The sequence below is a fragment of the Perissodus microlepis genome, chromosome 9, assembly GCF_051167445.1.
Source record: "Perissodus microlepis isolate ML-2025 ecotype Zambia chromosome 9, ASM5116744v1, whole genome shotgun sequence".
NCBI lineage: Eukaryota > Metazoa > Chordata > Actinopteri > Cichliformes > Cichlidae > Perissodus > Perissodus microlepis.
Window position 1 is genome coordinate 12,352,910 of NC_140469.1, and position 21,944 is coordinate 12,374,853.

At 39.4% G+C, this 21,944-nt stretch overlaps 1 protein-coding gene across 3 annotated transcripts; it reads left to right on the forward strand.

Moving 5' to 3' along the window:
- Positions 1 to 1,485: 1,485 nt before the first annotated feature.
- Positions 1,486 to 20,109, forward strand: LOC146380162 (TLC domain-containing protein 4-B-like). 3 transcript variants are annotated; one of them, XM_084939059.1, is made up of 7 exons: positions 1,486 to 1,620; positions 7,433 to 7,602; positions 8,402 to 8,491; positions 9,619 to 9,677; positions 9,899 to 9,993; positions 15,295 to 15,368; positions 16,596 to 20,109. In XM_084939059.1, the coding sequence occupies exons 2-7, from the start codon at positions 7,448 to 7,450 to the stop codon at positions 16,915 to 16,917; spliced, it is 795 nt and encodes a 264-aa protein (XP_084795185.1). In that variant the 5' UTR covers positions 1,486 to 1,620; positions 7,433 to 7,447; the 3' UTR covers positions 16,918 to 20,109. The 3 variants fall into 3 exon arrangements, with proteins under 3 accessions (XP_084795185.1, XP_084795184.1, XP_084795186.1); XM_084939058.1 differs by lacking the exon at positions 1,486 to 1,620 and adding an exon at positions 1,781 to 2,290; XM_084939060.1 differs by lacking the exon at positions 1,486 to 1,620 and adding an exon at positions 2,316 to 2,437.
- Positions 20,110 to 21,944: the final 1,835 nt, after the last annotated feature.

Below are 21,944 nucleotides of genomic sequence, written 5' to 3' on the forward strand. Positions count from 1 at the left end.
TGCCTCCCCTTTCTCTCAGCCACCTGCTGGCCTCCACCACTTGCTAATGTTACTGAATCTGAGGAAGCACCGCCATAGCCATTACCAAACAACTGAGTTATTTTTACACACCGACCAGCATCTGGCCAATCCACCACCTTTCATTGTTTATACCGTTACGGAAAAAAAAAAAAGTCACATGCCCGGTATGCCCGATGGCCAGTCCAGCTATGGTCGTGCCATCAGTTAACCCTTCGCGTGCCAACTGTGGCACGCCTGTCTAGGGTTGCCGACCCCTGCCTTAACTAATCGTAACTACAACGTTTCCCTGTGCACCTGCAGGAAGAGGCGAGGCCTTACCAGACTGCATTATTGAAATGTCATTCATTGCAACAACAACCTGTAATATCTATTGATCGCAAAACTGTTACACATATAGACTATCATCATATCTTTGTGATTTCAGATCAGGCAGCCCATGAAATCTGGATGCCGTGTGTACTTTTATCTATTTATTGACCATGGGCCCACCGGCGGGCCCATTTTACAGGTAAATTTGAAGGGCCGGTCAATAAAGGGTTAAGGGTTAAGGTGTACTGCACAGCCTACCCGTGAGCCAATGCGGCTGTGAAAGGAGTCACTTTGTAGATGGTAAAAATGTGTCAGACTATCTCACACTTCTTTGAGTCCTGCACTAAAATCTTAAAAATATTTTTAACTAGCAGTAGCTGTAGACAGTGCCCTATTTATACCTCCTGACTGAGCAGCTTTGAGTGTTTGGTCCGAAGGCGGTGTTCCACCTGTCCTCATCGCACAGGTGCACCACACAAAGCCCGGTCATCGGCTCCTTCTCGACAAGGCTTCCGCTGTCGGTACAGACCAAACTTTTATGAGCTAAACTCGGCAGGTTAATCATTGTACAACGTGTCTTTTAATAACTGTTCCTGATCAGGTTATTAAAATGGGGGTTTATCATAGCCCGGAGATCCAACATGGCAGCCCTTGACAAACAAGAGCCAAGAAATACCTTTACATTAGCGATGGATTTGTACTCTTTGCCCACACACAGATGCTTGACGATCCTGTTAAACGTGCTGTAACCGGAAACTTCTGTGAACCTTCGCTTAATCGGCTTTTAAATGCCTTTCGGTAGGACTGATGAGTTTAAGAGGTGTATGTTCAAATAGATGAAATGTGGAAAGCCCAATTCTCATCTGGTGTAATGGTGCAGTGCATATAACAGTGACACCTTAGACCAGGGGTCTCCAACTCCAGTACTCGAGAGGAGAGCTACTGTCCTGCAGCTTTTAGATGCATCCTTGTTTCGAAACACCTGAATCAAATGAATGGCGTGTTACCTGGCCTTTGCCAAACTTGATGGCACGCTGAAGAGATAATTCAACCACTTGATTCAGCTGTGTTGGACTGGGGATGCATCTAAAATCTGCAGGACAGTAGCTCTCGAGATCTCTGCCTTAGACCATTTGATCTGCAAATCAGATCGCAGCGATCTAGATTCTAGGCTGCAGACAGCCAGACTTCCTCGTTCAGCTTACCCTTGCAATCACGGGCCATTTTAGCTGTCATCTGCCCCTCTGTTTATGGGCGTATAACTGGCATCTGCAAGCACGAGTGACTTGAGTAAGATGATGAATTGCCGTTGTGATTTATCTAATTATCTGCTGTGATTATAATCTGCAGTAACTTGTGACAAATACTCCCATGGCACGCTCAGATTATTGGATACGGAAGCTCTGCTGCCAGTAAAGACCAGCAGGCCATGCCTGCAGTTTCGCTTTGCTGGTTATCTTGTCTGTATCAGTTCAACGAACTCGGGCTATAAATAGATCCAGTGAGTGTTTCTGGACAGACTACTGTGGTGGTGGTGGTTAGTGAGCATGTGTGTTTCTTTAAGAATTCAGCTGCAATTTGAGCCCTATAGGAACGAGGGAGAGATATCGAGAGAGACGGGGAGAGGGAGCTGGTTAGAGAAGTCGCTCACCAACACCGCCCCCTCCATCATTTCTGTAATCGAGCGTCGAGCTGCACGATCTGCACCTCTGCATTATGCGCGTTTGGTGTCGGTGGGAATTCTCGGTAAACATAGCAAATACTGGCACAGAGCTCCAGCCCCTTCGCATCCCCCACAAATAGCTAGTGTCTGCGCGGAGCAGGAGGCGGTCTGTCCTGTTTATCAAGAAAATGATTCGACACGGCTGTGCCGTTTGCTCAGCGCTTATGGAGGCGAGTCCAGAAACCATAACGAGCTGAGAGAGGGGGAGACGCCAGATATCTTAATGAACGTCATAAGGTAGGTCCGTTTGGGATGATTTTGTCTGCTGTCAAATACGAGGCTACAATACGATGACACGGCTAGGCCACTGCCATTTCTTTTCCATACGCTACAGCAGCTGGCCAGGCAAGCAGGCATGCAGTCAGTGCGGCGTAAACTGGCCTTGTGAGTGATGTTATTTATACCCGCGTCTTTGTTTGAAAGGAAATGAAGATCTGGTCAAAAGCATCTTTGCTTCGGGCATTTGATCATGCACTGTATGTTTAGCAGACGATCCTGTGGCGATGCAGCACTACCCAGGTTATTTTCGTGGTGCCATTGGTTCGTCGCTTTCTTTTTTTTCCTCTTTAAAAAAAAGGAGATTCAGCCGTGTTACGCAAGCGCATACGCCAGTCCTTATATGAACGTATGGACTGTCATAGCTGTGTTCCAGGAAGAAACCTGTTCCGGTTTTGTGTCTTTCATTTCCCAGAAATTCTAGGCAAGACTCAGTTTCAAGGCGGGCCCCGATTTGTTGTTTTCTGTCCAAGCTGCTGACAGCACAGAACATTAAATAAGGGATAAATAGCCCTGGAGCTGCAGAAGGCTTAATTTGCTTAAGTGATTCAAGCCACATTTCCAGAGGTTCCCGTAGTGAAGCGAGATCAGTGGGTTATCGGGCTATGTCGAGCTTAAAGTCAGAGTTTTCTCTGTCACAAAAGTGGCTGTCATTTTACTTGGCTAAGTCACCATGGTAACTTATGATAACCACCATGGTAACTAATCTGTTTAAAATCCGCCGGGAGCGCCACGTTTTCACTGCTTCTTCTTTTTGAAGCGTATTATAGATTCTCTGCTGGAGGAATGCATTTTGTATGTGTAACTGAAACCACCAATCCGTAAACATCCAGTGTTTTAATCTGGTGGTGCAGGAAGTGTATAAATGTCTATACTTTTTGCCAATTTGCTGCTGAGTCTCTTTCACTCTTCTGGGATTGCAGCTACTAGAAAACAGAAAACATGCCAAGAATCTCACTGAGTAAAATCATTTTCACTTTTGATTTCCCAACAAACTAAAGCCATCTCCACGTCTCCCGTCAGGCTGTGGGACAGTAACACTTAATGTTTATATGTATCCAGTTTAAAGTTTCAGAGCTTTAATGTGTATCAGTCATGTTAGAAATACACAGCAGCACTGAGAGCGCACTCGGCATTAAAATAATGAACTCAAATTAAAATATTTATTTTACCGCCCTGTGGGCTAAAGCACCAGATTAATGAATTTCTGCAGCACTAATCTCTCATCTTATTTTCAACAGTGTTGCATATCCGTTATATTTTCAACACTTGGTGTAGATCTTTTATCACCATTTTTATCAACAGCACATTAATGGCAGCATCGCCAGTTCCAGCTGGAGACACAGATCACCTTCCAGGTTCCTTCAGAAAGGGCAGCCGGCGTAAAAAAAATGCCATATCAAGACAAAGGCACCCCCTTTTGGGACTCCTTGTGGCAAGGGAACAACCAAAAGTAGCTTTTCCATCATCATTATCAGCTGATACAATTTTTGATTGGCTAAACCCATAAGAATCAGTCAAATGAGGCGCTTCTCTAAGTGTGCAGAGCCTGAAGCAGAAAACCCGGTTTAACAGAGAAAGTTGATAAGCGCTACTGTGGTACCTGTTATCTCTGGGCTTTTGTCGGTTAAGCTAATGCAATAAAAGGCTGGTTGTGATGAACATGAATATGCACCTCAAGTTGACATAATCTATACACCAGTGTTTCTGTTGTGCTGTAATTGCAAAGGAAACATTTGTTGCTTAAAAAATAGTAGCTTTATTGGTGCTTTGTGCGGTCCTTAATTTGCACAGCATTCTTTTTGCTTCACTCTCATTTATATGTGTAACCGTTTGCCTTGGCAGCAAGACCCTGTGTGACATGGGTAGGGCACAAACATGCATGTGTATACCAAAAACAATCCTCACTCCCTGTAGGAAGTGCAGGGATTAGCTTTAGTAAAATATCTCTGGGGCCATCATCACTATGTTGGCTCTTCAAGCGTCCCTTTAGCAACAAAAGTCTTTCTACCTTCTACCTAAAGGAGAGAATTCTGGTTTTGGCCTTTAAGTTCCCTTGTGATTTTTTTTTTTCCACTTTTACTATAGTGCTTTAGTGAAGCACACCGTTTGCCCTCAAACATTTCTTTGACGTGATGCAGAAACAAATGCAGGTATGTAATCACCAAGGCCAGAGCTCCTGGGACTGAGGTATGTGTTTTGCGTGCTTGTACTGGGAGATGCTCTGTTTCGTTGCTTGGGGGATGTAAATATGCCTTTGAAATGTAACTGACTTGGCTTCTTACCAACGACTGGCACAGGCCTTATGCAAATATCTTAAATCTAACATAAAGCAGTTCAGTGGTCTGGACTCGCTGACATTTATTTCATTTTTCTGTGAAGTTCTTGTTTTTGAATTCCCTGACCTCCCTTCCAAAATAAGGGAGTAAACTTCCCCTTTAAAAAGTTGTAGGTGAGTTGTAATGTTTCATTGGCACTATGTGGGTCAAAGTAGCATTAATTCCAGGAAGCCCTCCTGATTGGCCCCATAAAGCAGGTGACATGATGTCAGAGGTTTTTGAAGAAAGCAGACATGTTGACGTGGGTTTCAGTTTTCATGGAGAAAGAGATGGCCAGAATACACAGAGCCGGTGTGGGGTTTGATAAGATCACAAGAGCATGCTGGTGGAGGGCGTAAGAGTTGGCTGCTTGGGTAGTTACCTATGTGAGCTGAAGGGGCCTTGAAGCGTATGCTGAAGTGGGGAAGTAGCAGTTGGACTTGCAAAGTGGTAGGTTGCAGCACACTGTGATCCTGTGAGGAAAATTGCATCATATGCTGTAGAGCTGTGCCATGGTCAGTGTAGAATAAGTGAGCTGCTGAAACGAAGACTTATTGTCAAGTTTGGCCTTGCTTTAAGTCTGATTTGAAATGTCTTGGAACCAAATATAGTATTTTAATGTTTTCTTGTGTTTTATTTGTGTGTTTAAAAAGAACAGAAGGTATTTTAAACATGGATATATATGGGTGTCATAGGATTTAATTAGAGCGTGACCCTTCAGTTTTCTTTCTTTACAGTTTTCTTCTGCACAGCGCAGGGAAATTATATTGATGTGAAGTGCTGGTGATATAATTGTCTGACAACTATAGAATCACTTGCATCATGTGTTGTTGTCACTCTTGCTCGAACAGTTCATGGATACATTTTATTGGTCATTCTTTGAATTTCCCTTTAGTCCTACAAGCAGGTCAAAGTTTGCACGTATCCAGTGGCATGACACTCAATCTGCCCGGTACACTGACCTTGGTGAGCTGCTAGGCTTTACATTGCTTAGAAATATTTCATCGACAGTGTCCCCTTGTGGATGAATTGTGAGCATGCTGATAATCTCTTTTATAATTTCAAAAAATATTATCAATCAGTATCCTAGTTTTCTGGCTACATAAGTATATGGTGCAACATTTCATTGCTTGTTGAAACACTTCCATAGAGCTGTAACGTTTAAGCCACGTACTGTTATTGCTGGAGAATGAATATGCTGTATTTGAAAGTGCTTCTGAGACCTACATCCCACACAAAGCACTTGCCTCTGGACATGTCCCGCTTCCTCCCTGTGTAGAGGTGATTATTCATAATGTGAGTGTGAGTGATTCAGTGACATTCACAGATTCATCTCCCGGAGAATGAGGCCAGCTTTAGGGAAAGAATATTCAGCAGCAACTATATCTATCAGAGCGTTTTGAATACTTGATTTCAAGCTTGTCATTTATTCGCTGATCTGTGAATAAACAACGGGCTGTGTCTGTTTTTCGTCAGTGCGCACAGTCCTTTCCCTTTCACATCAGGCCATCTGTAGTCACTGTTATACTTTTGTTGCAGCCATTACCACATGTTCTATTATGAAATCCTTAATGGGTTCATAGATCCAGTTGCAGAAATTGTGCTACTGTTGTGGATGCTGGTGGAGAGACATTTGTCAAGGCTGGGGGGTTAAATTAAAATAGAAAAAACATCAAAGGATAATTTTCAATCCAACCTACAGAGTTCAAACTGGACAAACAGGTCCAGAAAAGGAAGTTCTAACGTCTTAGCTAGGAACGACTACTGATAGGATTTTAATTCAAACAGCGTTGTTGATTCTGCAAATATATCAGGTACTTGATTGATCCGTTGTAATGTGAAAAATGAAAGCAAATGCAGGTAGTGTAGACGAAAATGCATGCATGTCATTCAGTTGTGCAAATGCTTCAGTGTAACTGCTTTGCAATGTGCAGCTCGCAGAAAAAGATGCTAGAAATAATGAGGGGAATTTTGATGGAATGGATTGTGTCGGTTATAGCACTTTGCATGTCATCTATATTGCAGCATAAAGTTGGATAGTATGTAAATGGCTTTTATGACTCCTTATCCCTGCCCTCCATATGGGCGATTTAAGTCAGGGGTCGGTTAAAAGCAAATGAAATTGTGTATTTCCAATTCTCTGTCACTGCTTATTTTAAAAGCCTTACAACAGATACACATTTGTAATGTAGAACTTGAGGGAAAAGAAAGTGTGTTGGGCTTTATACGGGATGTGCTGAAACCACAGAGTCTGATGTCAGCGTGCACACAGGAAGTCTTTATATTTTTGCCTTCTACCCAAAGTTTCTGCTTCCGCCTGAAGCGGTTCCTGTGTCGTTACACATTGGGCTGCCATTCAGAAATTCACATTAATCATTCCGATTTCAGTGCAAGCTCTGAAGATTTGAAAAGGTAGATGAAATGGATTTGATGACTACTTATACTTAAGAGGTTTGCAGTTGAGAATTAGTAAGTAGATGGAGTCAAAACGTGGCTACTTGGTCATTTCTCTCTTGTTCCTCAAGGTTTAAGACACCTTTTCTGTTTAAGACCCGTGGGCCTTACTGACAGGTTTGATTTGATGTATTTAGTTGTGGATTTTCAGGTAGGCATGTTTTCGGTGCTTCAAGTGATGGTGTATTCACATGGTCAATACTGGTGCAACATTTCATTGCATTCTCTCTCTTCTTTTTTTTTTTTTTTCTCTCAGGTTAATGTTGTTTAAAAAAATAACTTTGCTAACTGTTCATATTGTCTAACCATTACCCTTCACTCTCTCTTGCAGTAAGGTTGGGTGGCCATGGACCCTTTCAGCCAGCTTATTCTCGTCATCTCGGTGACCAGCTTCTTCACCTTCCAGTGGCTCTTCCACAGAGTCAGCCCCTGGTTGTCTGTACGCATCAGTCCTGGCTTCCTTGGCCTCAGCGACAAGCAGAAGGTGGAATGGAACTCGAGGTGACCGAACTCTTACTCTCACTTAGTCATGAGTATTTACTTCCACTGGGCTGCATGGAGAGTGACACTGTTCTATGTTTAACAGAGGATGATTTGTTTTAGCTCGGTTCAGACATGTCTACTAACATTAAACCCACATATTTGCAGTGGCACTCAGAGAAGACTCACATGTAGGATTCATTGCGATATTTTCTCTACAGCTATTGTGTAAGGTTCCAGCAACATGGGGGAGATTAACTAGATTGGTATTCCGAATGATCAGACTAAACTAGCCTGGAACAGCTTCCATGAATCTTGCTCTTACATGTCCTGTTTTTGCTGAGTTCATTATCCGTGAGAGCACTTGTGAAAGCAGAATGGCTACGTGATTTTAAAGTGGAAATCAAAATGAATTATTACTGGAAAGGGATACAGGCTGGGATTCAGGGATCCCTCTTAAAGTCCATGGCTTCACAGTATTGTATTTATACAGTGGGGCTGTCAGGGTCTGTGTGACTGCTGAGGGCCGTGGACTGTCTCACTGTTTGAGTGATTGAATGGGACTGTGCGCCGCTCTGTCTGACCCTTCAGCAGTGTTTAATCTCTTAGTTTAATTGGTCTGAATCTGTGTGCAGTCGTGACAGGCAATCAGTTGATCCACGGTGAGTACTAAAAATTCCTCTGTCTGAAGTACAGACCAGCTTCAAGGCACTTTTAATGAATGGAAAGTATATTATCCATTACTGTGTCATCATCTGCCCTTTTCAGGGATGAGCAGATAATCAAGGCTGTATGTTTTTTTTCTCTCTTTTTATTTCAGGACAGTATCAACGTTTCACGCGTTGTTGGTGGGAATATTCTGTCTTTACATTCTGTTTTTTGATGATGCTGTCAATGAAGATCCAGTTTGGTAAGAGTTTTGGCTTGGAAGTTAATATTTTTAACCTTTTTTTTTTTTTTTCTCAAAAGTTTTGGTTTATTTCATAATGAAGGTTATGTTTTTCTGCATTAATGTCCCCTTTGCGTAGTTAAAGATGCCTTTCAGGCTTTAAATTTAATTTCCAAATACTGAAGAGGTGTGCAAGGGAGACAGCTTCTGGTTTGTGTCAATATTAAATAGTGAGCATAATTGTTTTAAGTTATAATGGTTACAATATTTGGCTAATCAGGCGATTACCTACCTACTACAGTCTTTGTGCTAAATGTGTAAAACTTATTTATCTGAGTCTTTATCTGTATCAGTTATACTATTAGTAACCCTGCCCTGCTCTTTATTGGACTGGAATTACTCTTTAGTGTTGGAAGCCAAGTCTGTGTATAGCTTAAGCTTAAGCTAGTGTTAGGTTTGTAAAAGGACAGTCTTCTTTTCCCTTGTAAAAGTGAAACATTGGTAGCTGTAGTATATTGAGATAACTTGTAACTATAACTGTACATTCACCTGGAACTCCTTGCAGTTTTTGTTTTTATAGAAGTTACAGGTAGCATTAACTTGCTAGCTAGCTTGAGTTGCTAACATCTACTTGTTCTTTTTTTGTTCTCTTTTTTTTAATACCATAAATTAGTTAGAAATTCTGAATCTCCATGTGTTTGTAAAGTCAATTATACCATTTAAAAAATTACAAAGAATTATTAGCGTTATGTATTACAATGTACATGTGCTATGCTAAAATGAACAGCTAGACAAGTAGCCTAAACCAGAGCTAACCTCAGTCCAAATTTGGAGACAGGTTGCTATCATGCAACCTGTGCAGTTGCCTTGCAATCACGTGTTGTTGCTCAGTGGTTTCGAAGGCGTTGTACATTTAACCTCTGGACATGTTTTGTTTTTTTTTGTTTGTTTGTTTTTTCCCCCTCTCTCCTTTTTTTCAATGTGACTGAGGCTAAAGTGTGAATTCTGCCTCACAATACTGCACCCAACATGTGTACACACACACACACTTTAATGTAGACTCATTCTTTTGCGCATCTTGTGTCAGAATCTATTTTATCAAGCGTAAGTCACACACAGTACAAATTAATTTCTTCTTTTTTCAATAGGGGAGATCCTACACTGGTCAAGACAAACGTCGCAATTACAACAGGCTACCTCATATCAGGTAAGAGAAAGCTTTCAGTTTGTCCGCATAATTTTGTTAAAGTGAGTGAAAAAGAACATGCGCATAATAAATTTGCGATAAACTTTGATGCTTGATGACACATTTGTGGTTCAGCCGTACTGTGCCAGCTGCTGTTTCCAAATAGTTCTGTATGCACTTAGATTGCCTTGATTACACCAATGACATGCTGTCCCTCTTTGCCCTCTTCTTCTGTTTTCCAGATTTGCTGCTGATATTTTATTATTGGAAGGCAATAGGCGACAAGTTTTTTGTAGTTCATCATCTGGCAGCGTTGTATGCTTACTACTATGTACTGGTGAGTGCCCTATTGCCCAATAGCAGAACGTGCAGGCAAGATGGGAAAGAGACAACCAAGGGTGAACAGCTATGTCCTTTTTCAGCTGGGTGTGATACATAGCCATGGATAGTCATAGGTGAGCTTAATATGTACGAGGGAGAGCCAGTGTGGTCTGTGTAAGAGATACATCAATCCCATGCAAACACATCAGATAAGTTCTCAGATAGTTAAAGCTTCAGCTCTGTCTTTATTTATTTTAGTGAAAGGGAAAAAGTGCTAGAGAAAGTAAAGCATTCTTATCAGTTAGTAAGTAGCAGTATTAGTTTCTTTATTTTTCCATAGCAGAACATTCAGTTTTGGCAGTATTCAAGTGTGCGAGTGATAAGATAACTGTTCTTTGGTGGTTGATGCCTTTCCTGAAAATGGCTGATTGGCACATTAACACCTTGAATAGTGTTGTGAAAATTGCAGGAAAAACAGTCAGTCTTGATGGGATTTAGTTCAGTTTGACGTTTCCGTTTGGCCATGATGTACTTTATAAAACAATAAATCAGCTGTTTGTTGTGCAAGCTGGATCTTGTATCAGTGGTGCTCATTGTATAAAAAAAAAAAAAATTCAATTAAAGATAAAAACTTGTGTATGCTGCATTGCTGCCATACACTTTGGTGTGCCAATGGTGACTCTATCCAGCATTTGTAGGTGGCACTGTTCACTCTTGGTTCAATCTGAAACCCTCTAGGTTGCCAGGATCTGTCGCATTATTACGGGAAATGAATGACTATGGTATTTTTTGCATGGAATGCTCAGTGACGGTACTGGCTGATGACCCTCTCCCTGCCCCCCTCCCCCCTCACCTTGCCCTTACAGTTTCTGTGCTTTTTGTTTTACTGACCCCCCTTTAAATGTTGTGTGACTCTGGTGTAAGCTAAACTTTTCTGAGCTTAGCACAACTGAATGCTCAACTGTAACCACTGTGTGCATGCTCGTAGCTTTGAAGCGCTCTACACAGGCAGAGATTTCTGTCCTGTTACTGTGCATGAAAACAAAAAGTATTTACCATTCTTAATTACTTACCTGCCTATCTACAGTACCTTGGCTTCTGATTGTCTGTCTTTTGTGCCAGAGCCTAGTCCTGGCTCCTCTCTTACACTCCATGCCAAGATGATAAAGTCCATTGCATAATAGGCCCGTTTTTCAAATACCATGCTGAATGTATTCTCAAGGGTCTACTCTAGGAGTCTGGGGGATAAAAATTAATTAGTGCTCCAAAAAGTCTTACATGAACTTTATTTTACAGTAAATAAATGCTCTCTGTTCTCTATATTGAGCAAAAATGCAGAAAGGCATGGAATTTGCATCACTCTGATAGTAGCCCCCAATTAATCAAGCTGCTTTTTTTTTTTTCTTTTTTTTTTTTTTTTTTAAATCTAAAAAGATGTTTTTAATTACTTGGCACTAATAGATGTAGTGTAAAGCTTACTCTACATATTTACGTCTCACTCCCTGCTCTTGTCTATTTTAGTCGTGGCTGGATTTACAGATATTCTTTTCTCTTTTTAATCTGACAGACATTTTATTTACTTTTTCCATCTTTTAGCATTGCTAATGAGAAATATTACCTTTCCGTGTTTCTGTATCTGAACAATAATTGTGTTAGTAATGGCAGTGAAATGGTGTTATATGGTTGGTTTAAAATTCTGACTTAACACTGATTGTAAATCTAGTCGTATCTGTAGAAACGGAGCGCCTGTATCTAAAACAGTTCGGTAAATGAGATGAAGTAGGCCATACTGTTACTGGACACTCATGACTTTTTTTTCTCAGACTAGATCTGAAATGCACATGGAACAGCAGCATGAATGTAGCCGTAATAAATTAGTTGTAATCACCCCAAAAAGTTGGCTAACCTTTGATGTCATTTTCATTTTATTTAGTTTTGTTCCCACCCAGATTTGTCATATGTTGTCAAAGTCTTATTAGTTAAATGTGTTGAATGTGTTTATGTGGAACTGTTTATGTCAAAACTCTAAATCCACTGTTCCACAGTTCATACTTTGTAGGATGACTGAGAGATAACTGCTGCACATGCTAACTAGCTTATGCAACATGAGCACATGGCTAATTAGCATATCATTGCACATACACATTACCGAAACTCTTTCTCAACCTATATTTCTTAGCCTGCATTCAAACATATGCATTTTACACTAAATAAGCACTCTAAAAATGCTTTACAGTTAAGTTATTTCACCACAAAGCTTTGCTAACGCACCCGAAATGTCCCCAAAGTTAGATGAAGCTAGTGTAACAATGCCTTCAGATCTGCCATGGCTGTCACGTAATCTTAATAATATCATTGCATTAACTTTCTCTGTTGCTACTTGAACCTTAACTTTATTAAAATATCCTATCACTGTCTCCATTTGTAACATAATGAAGTTCAACAGTGGGGGCAATGGATAGGGCATCATGGGCCAACAAGGTTGTGGATTGTGCAGATTTTTCAGAACCATTGCACTCCAATGAAACAAAAACATTACACAAGGCACATAGCTCTAGCTAAACTGACTCCTATTGAGAAATATTAGCAAAAAAAATGCAAAATGTAATTTTTTTTGTTATGCTTTTCTATTAAGTAGCCAATCACAAATATTGCTCAAGTAATTTAATTATTTTGTGTGGCAGCCTTTTGTGCTTATTTAAAAGTTAAGTGTAGCTTCTCAAAAATATTGGATGCATGCTTTCGTTTTTCTCAGTGTTGTAAGTGTTGCTTCTTCTTTGCTTTGTGTTGTGGCATCTTATTTTTTTTGTTTGTTTGTTTCCTTCTAATATATCTGTCTGTCTGTCTGTCTGTCTGTCCTTTGCTGACTTTAACATAAATGGCCCCTCTTCAAACCTTACATGCAAAAACTACCAAGATGAAGTTGGGTTGTGTCATCTCCGTTCATGCAAAAACTACCAAAAAGTTGTCATTTAGAAACCCAGAGCAGGTCTTGATCTAGATGGGGACTTTTTTTTATTCCTGTCTTGTCTGCTGTTATTGCTCTTGTGTTGTACTGAGCAGCTATGATGCCCAGTCACAGTATGGACTTACCAGTTCCTAGAGGTACTAGCATGCTAATGCTAGATGGGAATATACAGTTACAAGAAAAGGTTTATGAATCTGTGAAGGATTTCTAGGAATTTTACATTGATTTCTCATAAATGTGGTGTGATATTCATCCAAGTCACAATTGCAGGCAAACACAATATGACTAAACTAATAAAGAAACAGCTATGCTTTTCACAGCTTTATTGAACAGTAACTCATAGGATATGGTGAAAAAAGTGCTTATCCGAAAGCTCTAGTTTTGAGTTGTGGCTTCTTTACCATGTGACTGGACATTGCAGTCATTGTTCATTATGTTCAAGCTTTGGAATGACCAAGTCAGACTGACTTTTAACAGGAAGGCGGCGCTGGGTTCATAACCACTGTACTGCAGAGACCTTTCGGTTTGGAGTTTGCATGTTCTCCCTGTGCCTTCCTGAGTTCTCTCTGGGTATTCCGACCTCTCCCCAGGCCTAAGACATGCTTGTTAGGTTAATTGGCAACTGGTCATTGATGTGAATGGTTGCCTCTCTCTGTTTATTCTTGTGGTAGACTGGCAACCTGTACAGGTTGTACTCCCTCTCACCTTTTGACACCTGGAATAGGCTCCAGGCCCCATGACCCTAAATTGGATAAATGGAAGAAAATTGGTAATCAATTAGAAAGCTTCATTATCATGCTACAGGAAACATTTGATAAAGATGGCTACTGCCAACGGAGGTTCTAGGAGACACTAAATTTAGTTACTTTTGGACTGGACTGGAGTTATTATTCAGAATAAGTTTATAGGATGCGTTATTAGTTTAGTCAAACTGTTTTTGTTGTGACTTGTGTGACTTGGATTAAGATCAAACCACATTTTTATGAGTAATTATTGTTGAATTCCTAAGGGTTTACAAACCTTTTCTTGTAATTGTAAACTGTTTGTATCACACAGTAAGTATGTTTCTTTGACCAACTTTTGTTACAGCCCTGACGGTAAGTCTTTTCTGTAAAAGTTAGGCTGCTGGCCAAATAACTTTGAATTCTGCATCCTTAATTTGAGCTGTGTTCTGTGCTGAGTTTGTAGACAGCAGTCGGGAACAAAAAAATTAGTTTTCAAACTGCTGAGTCAAACAGTCTTATTGCAGCAGAAATCGAGATTGAGATCATTACACTTTCTCAATCATGAATCACATTTATTTGAATCTTTCCCTTATTATTGCCTCTAACTTTCCCAATGATTATATTGATGCAGCAGGTTTCAACTACTGTAGCAGTTGAAACCTGCTGCAGATCATCCGTTTCACAAAATAGTAGAATTCAGCACCTAATCCTGTAATGACATGTTTGGCAGTCAAATGTATTGCTTTATACTCTGCATGGCTTCTGATTGCTCCTTGAAATAGTGGCTGGCTGAATGTTTTTATAGTTGTACAGTGTATATATATCAAGTCCTGTTTCTGATATGTGCTCTTTTTAATTGTTGTTGTTATTTAGATGAACGGCCTTTTATGCTACAATGCTTTTTTGTTTTGTTTTTTAATGATTGTTGTGTTGGTGACTCAGACAATGCAAAAATGCTACATTTTGTGTGGGCATTTCTATATATTGCCTATTGTTTTGGGTTTTAAGGATTACCTGATAATAAAGATATTGTTGCAAATTAAAATATTTTTGTCTTAACAGAAACTAAACAAATTTTTTGTGGATGATCTATATAATCTGATTTTGCTCAGAGTAACTGCCCAGATTGAGGGAGTCTTTTTTTTTTTTTTTTTTTTCAATTTTAATTCCAAAGAAATAATTGACCACTGTAACTTTAATCCTTTTGCACTGCAAAATAACAGAAGATTGTTATTTTGTATAATCATTCTTTATTATCTCTTTATGATGAGTTTCTTTTCACAATAAGCAAGGACTCCTCTGTGAAATGGACTCAGGTGACAGTGTAATTTTTGGGCTGCAAAAATAAAGGAATACCCTTCTGCTCTGAAGGAGAAGACTGTCTTGTTGGGACAACACCTTGAACTACTTAGGACAATATTAAACATAGTTGCACATGGTTAAGGCTGTGGTTTCTTTAAATCTTTGTTTTCATACATATAACTGCTGATGTCTCAGTCTTGGTAAGAAATGGTGTTTGTGTTGACCCGGTGGTGTACCAGCATCATGCCCATCATTCTTCAGTGGAATTGTTGTTGTTCCTCTCATGTCTTGTTGTCTTCCTGTCCTCATCTTGTTTTTCCAGGGCCAAGGAATGTTGCCTTATTTTGCTAACTTCCGCCTGCTAGCTGAGTTTTCTACACCGTGTGTAAACCAGCGGTATGTACTAGCTTGCTTATGACCTGTTTTTCAGGTATCTTTAGGTCTTTTTTTTATATATATTTACCTTGGTCATTAGCAAGTGGAATGCATCTCAGGTGACAGCCACAGTTAAGAATATCCTACCTTTTCTACTTTTGCGTCTTCCTTCAGCCTATATTTAGGATTATCATATGGATGACTGTGTGTGTTTAGGCGCTCAAATCTCCACCTGTTGACAGAAAACTCAGCTTAAGGCCCCAGTCATGCAAGTCAACCACCAGTTGTCAAAGAAAAATGCAGATTCCTCAAGTGGTTTCTGGAGGTTTCTAGCAGTCACTAAAGTGTTATTGGTCACCAAGAGATGTGTGATGCTGCACTGAAAACCACCTTTCGATTGCTTTAGTTGCTAGCAGGTTGCCGTGGCTGCCAGTAGTTTGGATGGTAGACACCTACTTGTCTGCAAACACTTGGAAACTACTTGCTAAGCTGTAGTGAGAACTGAAAAAGAGCAACATAAGCTGTTGTGCCTTACCCCTGTAACTGGCACATTTGAAAGTTTTACTCTGAAGGTGAATGAGCTCCAGTTTGTGTTGCAGGTTTCACAGCTACACTACAGCTTGGAGAATAAATGGTGAGTGTTCACAGATGCGCTGGTGTCTTTTAGACAAATCACTGGCCCCCACAACAATCAACAAGGTTTTTCCCCAGTGACTGGAGATTCTGAGGGGAGTCTGTAGGCCATTCTGTAGGCCCGTGTAACTGAGGCCCTTTTAACCTGAGTTCTGGCACAAAGAAGATCACATATGGCTTAGACTTGACTAATATTGAAATGATACCGTGCTGGCCAAGGTATAGTTACCACGCACACACTTACTGATTGCTAAATATTTCCAAAAAGTTACTTAAGACGAGTTCTTTAAAGTCAGATATTTATCGTGCTACAGCACAGGATAAAACATCTCTGGGTTTACCCAAGATCTTTGGTAAACCAAATGATTATTACTGGTTCTTAAACTTAATGGGTTAGTTAATTTTTTTTAAATAAATTAAGTCTGGATTGCCTGTCATAAGGTCTTCTACTATAAAGTTTAATGAACTCATGGTAATTTCCTGTCTACATGTTTTGTGTTCAGATGGTTCTTTGAGATTGAGTTGTATTTACTTTAATGTGGCAAGGTACTTACTGTCTTTTAAGATTAAATTGAATACTGTTATTGTTTTCTGAAAAAATGTGCTTTGTTTCAGCTGGTTCTTTGAGGTGTTGGGTTATCCCAAGTCCTCCCGGCCCAACATGGCAAATGGCGTTGCCATGGCAGTGGTGTTTTTCCTCGTCCGCATCGGTGTCATGCCAGTCTACTACAGTCGCATGTATGCGGTCTATGGCACTGAGGCCTTCTACCTGGTGCCATGGGGTGGTCGTGTAGCCTGGATCTGCTCCAGCATCTGCTTGGACATTATGAACATAATGTGGATGCATAAGATCGCCCGTGGATGTTACAAGGTCCTACGATCAGCACACAAAAGGAGCAAAGCTGGCACACCTCAGGAAAACGGCAAGACGGATTAAGGAAACCAGGTGTCACTGGTGAGAACATGCCACAGCAGAAACACTGACAACACTATGTGCAGTGGCTCGTAGCAAGTTGGACCCTGGCATGCAAGGCTGCTTCATTAGCAGCCTACCTGGGACTTGAGATTACAAGACCACACGCAGTGAGGGAACTTGAAAGCAGGCACAGTGACCGAGATGTACCAATGGACCATTTAAAATGGCCATCCCAAAGCCATGAAATGACCTCTTAGCAATACTGTGTGCATGGCCAATTATTTTTCTTGTGAACGATTTACCAGAAGAGGTCATCCTGGGACAAAGCGGCTGTTAGCCCAACGACAAATTGTCAAAAAGTTTACCATTCTTTACGAACTTCGTGATCAACAAAAGACTTTTGTATTAATGCTGCTGTCTGAGTCGCAGAATGAAAATGATGAAATAGAAGGTGTTGGTGAGGTAAATATGTGAGGAAACCTCCAAAGCATTTTGTGAATCCACATTGATGGTCAGTGTCATAAAATCCTTGTTAGATGCCATTTGAGGGATATGTGATTAAGAAATAATCAAATTCCATCAAGTGCAGTCTCAGAAGAATTTGTGATTTTATTTTATTTTTTTTATTAAATTATTTTTTTTTTAATCACTCAACCCCTTGTAATTTAATTTTTTTAACCTTTATTTAACCAGGAAGTGAAATTCCAGAGAGTGAGATGTTCTTTTGTGAGTGCCAAAATGCGCAGATACAAACCAGCATTTAAAGTCTATTAGAATAACAGAAGTCATATATGTTCATTTTAAACGTAGGGTTGAAGACGAATCGGTACATATATGCATTTTCTTACTTTTGTCTTGCTTGAGTCAAAGTACATAGGGTTTTAAAGATACATAGGATATTAATTAACTGGTATTATTTAAAAGGAGATGTGCAGAGTACCTTAGAAATACTAAAAGGGAAAGTGAATGTTACTGGTGGTGTCTGTACAATAAGAAATTCAAGCGCATCATCAGATGTTAATCCAGCCAAGTTATGTATACAAACTGATCACTTTGCTTTTAAAAAGTGTGTTGCTGAAGTGTTTTATTCCACATTTTCTTAGTTTTGCATTATGAAATGAATGTAGAGAGGTGAAACTCAACTGAGTCAGGGCCCATAGACAAATATGACAAATTCAACAATACCCAGATTTTCACAGAAAATGTTTTAACGCTTTAGTTGACCTGACATTTAATGTTTGTTTGCCCTTCCGAGTGTTACTTGTTGGCTTTTTTTGTTTTTGCCGCAAACTTAATTCTATACTTTTCTAGCTGTTGCCAATCCTGCAGTGTACAATTTTAGCTGGCACGTTGAAACAAAACATCAAAAGTAGACACTGAATAATCTTGAATTGATGGCAGTGAAATACTTCAAAAGTTGAGACACGAAGAGCAAAAGTCTTGTAACAGCATAACACAATAATTTTCAGTTTCAGCATTTTTGTTTAGATTTTATTCACCCAGGAAGATACAAATCCTTTACATATAGGAGACGTTTAAGATCTTTTTTTAACTTTTCTTTTTTAAACAGCGCCGTAGTTTAACGTAAAGTCAATGACAATCGGTATTTCAGGTGGCTAAATTTTTGTGTTAATGGTAATAGCTTTTGTGTCATGTATGACTTTCAATTCACTCCTAAGGGTCCCATACATGGTGTTGTAGGTCCTGTTTATTGGATCGCTACAAGGATTTTTCACTCAAGTGGACATACATGGAAAGATTTGAACAATGTGTTTTGTTTGTTTTTAACATAATTCTACTTAAACACGTTTATGTTAATCATACAATACAGAACTTGGGAATCTTTCGGTAAATTGGCAAAGGTCAACTGCTCAGTTTAAGTCATAGCAGTTCACTGAAGATTTGTGGTATCTACTTGAATATTTGTTGCACCTTTTACATGAGCTATACATCAAACACTTCTGTCATGTTTTATGTCACAGAAACAGGGAATGTTAGTTTTAAAGTCTGCCTTTTTATGCTCGGCATTTGATTTTGTTGCCTTTTTAAAATAACATGATTGCACAGTGAAGACTTTGTTACACCCAGCTGACACCACTGGAAAAAAATGTTGCTTTTCAGTGATTTTTACTTGTGTTTTCCTTTACCAACGCCTGTCTAATGTGATTGTTTTTTGGCATTTGTTATATAGTGTCAAATGACAGATTGAGAGGTTTGTTAAGGCTGGTTGTTTGTGTGCTTTTTTTTTTTTTTGTTTGTTTGTTTGTTTGTTTTTGTTGATCTATTTGTGCCAGTGCTTAAACCATTGCTACTCCATGGTAAATGCATACGTTCACCATGAGGTTACAATATTTATTTGTCCATTTTCCCTCAATGTTTTGTATACAGTTGTGCCAATTTGCAACCATGGTTCAGATTGATTCTATTTACATTACCATGTCTGCATGCTGTGGCTGGTTGCAGAGTGGCAAGGCCCGGTTTGGTTTGTCCTGTTGTGATGGAATGAGATTCTTTTAATGTGCTAATATTTTTTGGCAAACTATTGTCGGACGTCATCTTCTCTGCAGGTGAATATCTCTACCGTTAAAATGAGGAGGGGTTGTCATTTGATGTTTCACTGAAATTGGATGGAAATAATACATTATTATTTGGATGGCAGGCCACAAGCTCATGCATGATCAATAAGGTCTTCTTCAGGCATCTTCTATAACTGCATGTGGAATTGCATGGGGATTGCACTGTAAGCAAATATACATTTGCAAGTTTTTGGTTTTTTTTTCTTTTTTGTTAGTACATGTACATAATGTTTACTTAAATGTTATTCTTGTACTGTGCCACATTAGGTAACTCACAGAACCAGATATTTAGGATAATATCCAGCACAGAAATAGCCGGAAAGGGAATACTTGAATACTAATCCTCACAGTTTATCACAGTTTGGGCAGTGCAAATAAACATTAATCTTATGAGCATCATGAATTGTATGTGGACAGTTGTCTTTACTTTATTAATATGAACGAAGGAGACGTTGCAGTGACCGAGAGAGCCTGGTGCTGCTGCGAGTTATTTTAAAATGTGTTGACGTTTCTTTTCAATGTTTGGAGGAGATGTGAGTAGATGGAGTGTGTGGTGACATTCTGTGGATGTGCTGGAGATTAGAAATATTTGTCATTTACATTATTCTTTCTCAACAATAAATGCCAAATTAACTCATTTTAAGTGTCTGATGGAGACTTGGCATATTCAGTGACATAGTTTTTCATGATTTTTGCATGCATGCCTTACACACTAAGTGGCCATTTCAAGTGAAAACTATTTTGGATACAATAGAAATGCCTGTTAGGTTCTAAAGAACCTGCATGTCTTACAATACCATTAAATCTTAAGATGGTAAAGCGTATATGGATAAAGCAGATATGCAACCTGATAAATACAAATACTAAATAATAATAATAATAATAATAATAATAATAATAATAATAATAATAATAATATCAAAATATGTATTGTTTCAAAAGGTCTAGCATAGAATGACATACTTATGCCTCAACTGTGTAATTTCTGCCCCCTGCTGGTGAAAACAGGAAAAATTGAACATCTGTCTTATTTTGTTTTTGGTTGATTAGGATCAAGAGTCCAGAAACTCTGGCCATGAGAGCTAATGTGTCAGATGAGCCACGAGATGAGTGTTATACTGTATTACTACTCACTGTGGTCTCACTACAGGGGTGTGTGTGCTGTCATTGCCCCAAATAGTAAGAGGCCCAGTAGATTTTAGAGATTTTTTTTTTAATCTGACAAGCCTTAATAATAAATGTTCACTGTTTTCCCTTTTTAAGTAAGCATCCAGTAAAAACAGTTCTGTGCGGGTTTTATTCTCTTTTTATTTTTGCTCTTGACTGTAGCTCTGTTTTATACCACCGGGTTTGCAGATGCAAAAATAAGGCCGACATTATCTCACAAAGCAACCCATTAATTTGTGGGTTACACGGCTATAATTACAGTCAGATCTAGTGCCTTGATGATGGTGCAGTGAGTGCAGAATGTGTTGCTTCCATCTTCTATTACTATATGCGTTTGATCTACTCCTATTTTTGTAGTTAGAATTTTGCTCTTTGGTTGAAAAACACAGTCTGCTGCCCGTAGACCCATCGATGTTTGTGATTGCTCATGCTGTCAACACCACCCCTTTAGTGTGAGTGCGCTGATCGCCACACCGGGAAACCTTGCGCTGATATTCAGGTAAACAACCTTGGTGTGAATTTGTGGCCCGATTGCTTAAGGTGGCTGCTTAGGTCGGTGAATCCAGATAAGGTTAAAGATATGTCAAACGTGCTTTCCATGGAAAAGCGTATTCAACATAATGCACGTTTATTATCGTATGCCACCGACAAGGTCTGCACAATCATGACCGTGGTGATAATTACTTTGCTCCGTATTGTGATGAACTCTGCGTTCACAGCTTCATGTCTTTGCACCAGTATAGGAATAAAAGTGCACCCTCTTTCAATCTTAAGTATCAGGATGTAATTTAAAAAAAAATCACCTGTTCCTTAGCAGGTTCTAAAATAACTGAAATACCTACTGGGATGATAAACAACACATGACATCATTAAACCATTTTATTGTTTGTTTGTTTGTTTGTTTGTTTGTTTGTTTGTTTGTTTGTTTTTAACATTTAAAATAAATAATGTATGAAAAAACCTACATGATTCAGTAGCTTATAGATCCACTTTCAGCAGCAATAACTTGAAGCACCTGGACATATTGTTTCTGTATGACTTTATTGGCCTCTCATATCTCATAAGGTGGAGTAATCTTGACCCACTCTCTTTTAAACATCGCTTCAGTTAGTTTGTTCAGTCCTGTCAGTTAGGACAGGTTCCAACTCCTGGTTGAACATAAATTGATTCAATGCTTATATACAGAGTTTATAAAATCAACATGCTTCTCAGGTACAATCTAGGTCACCAGAAAAGGGAAATAACGTACAGCAAATAAAAGCAGCAATGCACCAAAGGGTTAATCACAATTAATCCTTTTTGAGA

What these genes read in the sequence shown, in the direction of transcription:
- LOC146380162 (XM_084939059.1), top strand. Translation starts at nt 7,448, where the DNA reads ATGGACCCTTTCAGCCAGCTTATTCTCGTCATCTCGGTGACCAGCTTC. An exon ending in AACAGGCTACCTCATATCAG is followed by an intron (nt 9,678 to 9,898) that starts GTAAGAGAAAGC and finishes TCTGTTTTCCAG; the next exon opens with ATTTGCTGCTGATATTTTAT. An exon ending in ATGCTTACTACTATGTACTG is followed by an intron (nt 9,994 to 15,294) that starts GTGAGTGCCCTA and finishes TTGTTTTTCCAG; the next exon opens with GGCCAAGGAATGTTGCCTTA.